Here is an 8,818-nt window from a genome sequence, read left to right as displayed (position 1 = left end):
GTGCTGGGATTAAAGGCCTGCGCCACCAGGCCCGGCCACAAATATATCTTACCATGCACTTTTACCTTTCTCTTTTATTAGCATATATTAGTTGTACAGAATGGGGTACATTGCTTCACACCTAATTTAAATACAGTTTTAAATAACTTTCCTTTAAGATAGTCCTAAATTAAATTGCATTGAATTATATAATTTATGAACCTTTATAGTATACATGTATTACACCATCTATTTTTAACATGTAATAGAAACTATTAATATACTTTTTATTTTGTTTGCTTCAGGAAGGATAAATTCTACTTACTTTAATCAAACTATCATAGTATCTATAATTATACAGTTTATAAATGTACCCAATCAGATCATAGATGCCATCAATGCTTCAAATTTGATCTGACATATTTTTTTCAAACTTATGTTCCATTTTACAGATGAAGAGTCAAGTTAAAATCATTTCATAGCAATGCTAGAAACCGTTTGTCCCTTAAAATACAACACGTTGTTGTTTCCTCAGCTAGAATAGAGGAGATTCGTTTGCTCCAATAGCACAGCAAATGTGTCCTTGATATTTTGGGAAACAGATCCTTGTGTTTGTGCCAAGGGCATGGTCCTCAGCAGAACTTTAATTGCTCACTGTTCTTCACTTCTGTAATCACCAGGTTCTCTTATCCAAGTGCCTTCTGTCGAGAGGGGGAAACTCAGTAAAGTCCGCCTGGGCTCGCTGTCCCTGAAAAAGGAAGGGGAGAGGCAGTGCTTCTTATTCACAAAGCACTTTCTGATTTGTACACGAAGTTCAGGAGGAAAGCTGCACTTGCTCAAGGTATGAGCCTTCTGTGGCAATTTCACTTGTCTTCTCAGCACTGAAAAGGCATTGGGGTTAACTTGCTTCTGACATCCCAGTGCCTGTTACTGTCAGGAATCGGCTTGCTAAGACCAAACAGGGAGAGCTGCTGTGCACCTAAGAGCTCTGGCTATTATTTTGTCCTCATTTGGATTTAAAGCAATAGAAATTTATTTTAAGCGTGCTTTATCATAAAGAAGTATTATTAAAATCAAAATCTAGGCAAAATTACTATCACTTGACAACTACTGGGCCACTGTAGAGTACTGGTAAAATATTTGGCAACTGCTATTTTATCTTACTGTGCATCAGGAGCAGTAAGCTTAAAGCTTCGTACCTGTTCTTATTGATAACATTTTATGTGCACACAACCACTCATTTCTTTCACACCAAAATCACATGTCTGAGTAGTCAGGATAGAAAGGATGTGACACAGGGAACTCAAAATGTTTCCTATCTGACACACACACACATGCACGAGCACACACATGCACATGATACATAAAGTATAAAACCAATTTTTAAAATATCATTTACCCCATGACAATGGCCTCTACTTTCTAAGACACTTCCTGGCTGGCCAGTTCCGTCGTGAGCTTGGCTGTGGTTACTCTCTGAAGTCACTGTGGTACCATTTAGTCTTTCATAAATGGGTATAATAAATTTTATCAACAATGGGGGCAAGAGTGGGAGAGTGGGAAGAATTTAATTAAAGTTAACTGTTTTAATTTATTTGTTCTGTTTAGTTTTGAACTCTGTGAAAAATTATATATGACGCAGGAACTGCCAACTCTGTGGCAACCTGAATGTCAGGTTTACAAGGCAGAATTCCCAAACTGCACAAGACCACCAACCTCTTAATCTCTAATTTATTTGATTCCAGACAGGTGGGGTTCTCTCCCTCATTCAGTGTACGTTGATTGAGGAGCCCGATGCAAGTGACGATGACCGTAAGTGACATCCTTTCTCTTGGAACAGCTAGAATAAAATAGTAAACTTCTGTAGATCTTCATCTTATAGAGCTAAGAGGGGCTGTCTATGGAGGCAGAAGAGATGCCAGGGCGAATTCACCAGAGCTGTTTATCCGTTTAACCCGTGAGCCTTGATAAACAAACCATCGCTGAGAACTAAGGCTCTGTGGAGTTTGCCTCCAGATAGTACCTTTTCATAGGCAGGCAAGGAAGGAAGGGGCTTGAGTTAAATCGGGATTTCTATATATGATAGAAATGAAAATAAATGCAGAGTGGGAAGGCTAGTTTTGAGGTGCCCTCTGCCCTCAGCTTCTTTACCAGTTTATGGGTGGGACGGGGGCTTCTTTTCACATGTTCTGGAAGCACATTGCTGAAATGAGAGGCTGGAATCAAATGTATGTGAGTCCTGAAGTATAAGGCTAGATGGGAGGGAGAGCCATTGATCATGTCTCTTGCACTCACATGTAATCGTTTGGTTTTTGTGTACTGAAGCCAAAGGTTCTGGCCACATGTTTAGAGATCTGGATTTTAAAATCGTAGTGGAGCCTCCTGATGCTGCCTCTTTCACTGTGGTCTTGTTAGCACCTTCGCGCCAGGAGAAGGCTGCATGGATGAGCGACATCAGTCAGGTAATGAGGAGAATTTTCTTTTCCTGATTTTTAAAAAGAATTTCAGCATAACCATTCAATGATGATTTCCAGAAGAGTGCATGCCTCTAAGTTGCTAGGCTTACTGGCATTGTTGATTCACAGTTCGATGGGCTGTTAGCATTTCGTTGTTCTTTCTTTGTTAATGTTTACTTAAAATACAGTAAATCTGGCCAGTGTTTTGCTCAGCCATCATCAGAGAAGCTTCCTCCTGCAGCGGATGAGAGCAAATGCAGAGATCCCCCAGCCAGACATTACACAGATAGTAAGAGACGCTGGAACACTCAGCTCTTAATCCAATCCCTCCCCTCAGGGCTCAGGGAAGCCCATGGAAGAGGGAGGCAGAAAGAGTGTGAGATCCAGAGAGGATGGAGGACACCAAGAGTTCAAGACCCTCTGCCTCAACATGAACAAGGCTCATATGAACTCATAGAGACTTGCAGAATGCACACGGCCTGTATGGATCTGCACCAGATCCTCTGCATACACATTGTGGCTTCCAGTTTAGTGTTTTATGGGATGCCTGGGAGAATGAGCAACTGGATCTGTTTTGTGTGCATTCTTTTGGACTCTTTTCCTTCTGTCTATCTGTTTTATCTAAATCTGATGTTAGGTTTGATTCTATATTATTTTATTTCATTATTTTTAAGAATGTAATTGCGTTGTAGTTTCCAAGCCTTCTGTCCTAACTGCAGCTCTATTGAGCAGAACTGTTCAACAGAATAGTGTTGAAATCCTGTTAGTGATTTCTTTTCCAGTATCTCCATTTGGTATTTTGGGGGGGAGGTGTATTCAGCTTACAATTCCACACTGCTCTTCATCACCAAAGGAAGTCAGGACTAGAACTCAAGCAGGTCAGGAAGCAGGAGCTGATGCAGAGGCCATGGAGGGATGTTCCTTACTAGCTTGCTTCCCCTGGCTTGCTCAGTCTGCTTTCATATAGAACCCAAGACTACCAGCCTATGGATGATACCACCCACATTGGGCCTTCCCCGCTTGATCACTAATTGAGAAAATGCCTTACAGCTGGATCTCATGGAGGCAATTTCCCAACTGAAGCTCCTTTCTCTGTGATAACTCCAGCCTGTATCAAGCTGACACCCAAAACCAGCCAGTACACTTGGATTTCCAATGGTGTTTTTTGCTTGTCTATTTCTGAAATAGGAAAATGATGAAGGATACAGAAGCAGTTAACAAAGGCTGTGGTAAAAATCTGCAAAGGAGGCAGCATCTTTTTGTTTGTTTGTTTGTTTGGTTGGTTGGTTTTATTTTTTTGGTTTTTTGAGACAACTCAAAAATCTTCCTGCCTCTGCCTCCCAAGTGCTGGGATTAAAGGCGTGTGCCACCACCACCCAGCTAGGAGGCAGCATCTTTAGGATGAAACCGGGAAACAACTTCCTGCATTTTGTGTAGAAGAAAGTTAGGGAGCTGGAATGATTTGCTCTTCTTGGATCTGCAAGGCTCGGGCAGGACACCAATGCATTAAGTTAGACAGTAATGCCACATGGATATATGTCAAGCTAGTTACAGCTGGACTCGATTCATGCTCCACAGGGATTTGGGGTCCATTTACCAACATGGGGGAAAGAGTTATACTATTGACCAGAGAGTTGCTTGAATCTAAGGATCCCAGACCAACCTGGGATTAAGCAAGAACTCATTTCTAAAGTAATAAGTTAATTGATAAGATCTTTAATTAATATCCAACATTTACTTCCAAAAATTTGTCAATTGAAGAAGACTAGGAAAAATGGTAAAGGCATTCCTTTTTTTTTTTTTTTTTCTGAGGAATTCTTAGTAACTTTTTCATAAGATGTGAATGGAAACGTATTAAGATCAGGTCTTCAGCTCCTTAAACTTTTGGTTTTATTGCTCCAGACATTTTTCTAGCCCCCCTCTCATTTGGCTATACTGTGCAGGTCAGAAATGTGGGGTTAGGAAATCCACCTTTGTCGAAGTTGTGCAGCTGCTTGGAGCTGGTACTCAGCCCTCAGGCAGGTCTTCCTGTTGGTTCTAAACCCCCTGTGAAGGCTACCCGTCTACCCCTCAGGCTGCTGTAATGGTGGGCACGTAGAAGAGACGCTGTCTCCTTTTTAGGTCCCAAATGGATAAAAATATGAGATCTTCCTTATTTTTTTTTGAGCAAAATCACTTTCTTATATGGTTAATTAATACTTTTATTACTTCTAACCCGCATTAATACTACACCAAGCCTCTCCAATTTGTAAAGAATCTATGATCTTATTAAACTCTAGATCATTCATTGGTTATTCAAAGATTTACTGAGGAATTGCTGTATGCAGCTAGGTCTTGTTCAGATATGGGCATATGGTAATAGGATTGACTGACGATTATGGCAGAAAAGACTTGATGAGTGCCTATAATTTGATAGCATTGTGAAGCCAAAAATGTATAAAAAGATGGAAAAGAGGAAGAATAGCCAGATGTTTTCCCAGGTGCTTCAATCTTCTTTTTATTGCACCTAAGATTCCAAGATACTCATCATAATCGCCAACCTTCTCTACAGTGCCTAGCGGGACACGTAGACAATGCCCCTGGAGCACAGGAGTGATTCCATGCTTGGTCTTTTAAAGGATGGAACTTAAACTTTTACCTGCTACAAGCATTCAAGTGAGACCTTCTTTCTATTTAGACTATGGTTCAAGGCAAAAGTGTTCAACTTCCTCCTTATTCATCTAGGTGCAAAGGCGAGTATATTCCTTAGTACAAAATGATGCTAGATTTTATCAGCAGTTAAAGAGCATTACTAGAAAGTTATATCTCTTTGGGTAGAAATGAAATTAACACAGGAAATTACTGTCTTCAATTATGCCTGGCACCATGTGACCTTACAGTTTTATCCTTTCAGTGAACGTATTTATGCAGTGTTACTATGCCAAGAGTTATTCTAGGCCACTGTGACATAAAATAAGAAAAAGATGAGACAACAACAAGAACTTTCCTTATATTGATTACATTCCTTGCTAAGAACACACACACTCACACACACGCCCAGCAGCAAAACAAAACACTTAAAAAAGCAAATGTAGTGAATGGGAATAGCATATGGACATGAGATGAAGTGAAAGTCATTCTAGAAGGAGGAAGCAGTGCAATTGCAAGGACTCTAAAGCAAGAGAACGCTGTGTTCAAGGACTACCATGAAAGCCAGTGTGACCGGACTGCAGAGCATGGTCCTAGTAAGATATCATAGGGCCAGATCTGGGATTCAGTCCCTGGCAGGGAAAGTTTTTAATCTACTTCAAGTCAGATAAATGCTTTTAAGGGACTTGAGCACATGGATGATGGCATTTAATTTAGGCCTTGGAAGGTCACTACAGGTATTATGGAGAGAGCAGACTGAGCTGGACAGCCAATTGGCACAGAGGGAGCTAAAGAAGAATGCTCCTACAGTCACAGAAAGAGGTGCATAAATCTCACACTGCCTGGCAGCAGTGGGGCTGGGCACAGGGCATCTGCTCTGTGTTCATTATGAAGAAAGGGCCAGTGGGGATTTTTTTTATGGAAGAGAGAGGAAATGATGAGTCGGGTAATATGAGGGTTTTTGACCTAAGCAAACACAGGAATTGACTTGTCAATAACTGAGATAGGAAAACTGCTGGGGCAAGATTTGGGGGGTGAATGTGGGCTTACTTGAGAATATGTTGAGTCTGTGAAGACCAATAGATATTGGAGAGGAGTCAAGCAAGTAGGGCATGTAGGAGCTTGGGCTTTAGGAGAGATGCTCCGGTGGAGAATCTACATCATTCGGGTGCTAGAAGTTTATGCTGAGACTGTTGAAATCACGATGAGAGAATGTGGATAGGAGTGAGAAGATGGTCCTGCCCTGAAAGAGAAGTCAGAACAGCAGAGATGACCAAGAAGGAGCCACCAGGAGAGTAGAAGGATGGTTATGGTTTGGTGGCCACCTAGAAGCTAACTGAAGAAAGCATGCAAGAAGGGGGGGGGGGAGGAGTCTTGTGTGAAGTTCTGCTGCAATTGGTTAGAGCAGTGAGTGCTCTGAGATGTTTTCTCATCTCGGGGTAGACTCTGAAAGGCAAGTCGTAGGTACTGAATGCTTCCTTATCGACTGAGCTCAACCTCTAGCCTACATGCATGGCTATATCTCAGTTGGACTCCTGCTTCATCCAAGCATATTCATTTTGTGGGAGAAATCACATACACATTCATAGAATCTGTTAGCCTCACAAGTATAGCTGAACATATTTATTATTAACTGGAAGAGCCTACCACATGCTTGAAAAAGTTCTCTTTCATATTTGCTTGTGTATGTGGGAAAACACGACCACAAAGATCAACTAGAACTATTCCCAACATGCAACACACCAAGATGCTTACTGAAGAAGTTTACCAAGATGTTTACTGAAGTGTTTCCTACACATCCCTATGTTAGCATTACTAAGGAATTTTGTTCAAATGCAGCACTGAGAATCTCAATACTAGATGACATTTGAAATGCCCTAGACTTAACAAGCTCTTTAGATCACTTCTGTCCTATACATTACAGGACCTCTGCCCCAAAGAATGAACTCGTTCCATCTCTGAAGCCCCTAAAATTCCTTCAAACATTTAATGGTTTAGCTTCAGTGAATTATTATTTTTTATTATTTTTGCCTCATTTCCTTCTATATTCCTATAATTTTCACATTTATTCTAATAACTGCTATGCATACACACACACACACACACACACACACACATATATATATCTCCTATCACATTAACTTGTCATTTTTATAGATTTTTTTCAAGCTGTTGAGCATTGAGTATGTCTGCTGTTTCCCAGTAATATGCTGCTAACTTTATGAGGAGATCTTTCCCCACTTCCAGGTCCTTCCCTGATACATTCCCCCAAAGACAGTAAGGTTGGCATAGAGGCCGTGATCATTTTAATAATTTCAGTCAATGATTCATGCTTGGCCACATTTCACACTTCCTTCAGGAAATATGTAAGTCAGCTGCAGATAGGAATGGAGGTATAGGAATAGTACCTGCTTCCTACGTGTGATGTCCTGGGTTCAATATCTAATATCACTCTTCCCCCCAAAACCAAGCCATTGTTCTTTGTGCCATGAGTACCATCCCATCACTGTGTCCTTCCAAATGTTAGGCTACCATGGCATGTTACCACATCTTCCAGTTTAATGGAAAATTGGGTTTTTGTCTTCCAGTTGTTCTAAGTTACTTCTTTGTAATTACTCAAGAGATTAACATTTCCAGCCTTGTCTACTTCTTCCTTGTTTATACCAAGTGAACATCAGTTCACTAGAACTATCTTTACAGGCTAGAGAGACTGACATCTTTCAAATTCAGATTATAAATAAGGTCTGTTGTGATTTTGTCTTTTACATGTCTATGTCTTAGTTTTCCCATAGCTTGATTCGGAGCTATGGGAAAACTAAGGCTCTGGTGTGGCACTAGTCACATGTGGGTCTTGTTTAAGATAGTCAAGCAGTTCCGAAGAAGGGTGCTGGTCCCTGTCACAGAAGCAACTCTACAAAATCTAAGACTTTCAGCTTTGCCAGGTCTCTGTGCCCAAAGCTGTAATTTTAAGGAGGAACAATTACTTGAATGATTAATTACACCTCTAGTTACACCAGTAAGGCCATAATTAACTGTTGGCGCCTCCAACAAAACATGCAAATAGCTAGTGGTCTCAACCAATAATTCTTCCCCCCTTTCTTCATCTATTTATAGGGAAGAACTCGAGACAAAGAGCTGACCATTCATTCAGTGTGGCAAGCTCATTGCTGCTTGTCTCCCTCACGTGCATAATGGGGCATTGAACAGATTTCGAAGTAATTATGAAAATTAACTAAAATGTAGAATTAAAATTCTCCCAACTTCTTGTCTTGGGCAGAAATTCTACACTTGGGGCCAAAGTTTAGACAAACTTTTCTCTGTGGAAAATTTGTAGTACACTGGTCATGCTGTCCTTCTTAAAATAGCTACCCTGAAATCAATTTTGTACTTTAACATAAAAATGGTGAATTCAAAGAACAGTGGGATCAAATACTTCTTCCTATTACCTGTAAGCATTGAGACTCCAAAACAATGTGATGACGCAGTATCCCAGGGTAAACCATCGACCTGCGGCAGAACCTGCAAACCCAAAGCAAAACCCACTAACACTTCTCCAAACCCAGCATCATAGGCCATCCACATCCAGCAACATAGACATGTCCTGGTTTTGTTTGTTCTGTTTTGTGAATGGACCTATTTTCACACAGACCCTAGTCAAGGGCTGATTAAGGACAGCCTGAGTTTGATGCGAGGGATCCACGTAGGGGAAGAAGAAAACTGACTCCTGCAAGTTGTCCTCTGACCCTCACATTTGG

At 40.9% G+C, this 8,818-nt stretch overlaps 1 protein-coding gene across 2 annotated transcripts in view; it reads left to right on the top strand.

Moving 5' to 3' along the window:
* The window catches only part of Rasgrf2 (Ras protein specific guanine nucleotide releasing factor 2), a 224,423-nt gene that overhangs the window by 102,561 nt on the left and 113,044 nt on the right, over window positions 1–8,818 (top strand). For both annotated transcript variants that reach the window (XM_021208621.2, XM_029544116.1), the window contains exons 10-12: window positions 660–820; window positions 1,725–1,791; window positions 2,305–2,441. In XM_021208621.2, coding sequence (XP_021064280.1) covers window positions 660–820; window positions 1,725–1,791; window positions 2,305–2,441 — 365 coding nt within the window. The remainder of the gene's footprint in view (window positions 1–659; window positions 821–1,724; window positions 1,792–2,304; window positions 2,442–8,818) is intronic.

Source organism: Mus pahari, chromosome 11, assembly GCF_900095145.1.
Source record: "Mus pahari chromosome 11, PAHARI_EIJ_v1.1, whole genome shotgun sequence".
Taxonomy (NCBI): Eukaryota; Metazoa; Chordata; class Mammalia; order Rodentia; family Muridae; genus Mus; species Mus pahari.
The sequence above is the reverse complement of the archived record's forward strand: the minus strand, read 5'-3'. Positions and strand labels throughout refer to the sequence as shown.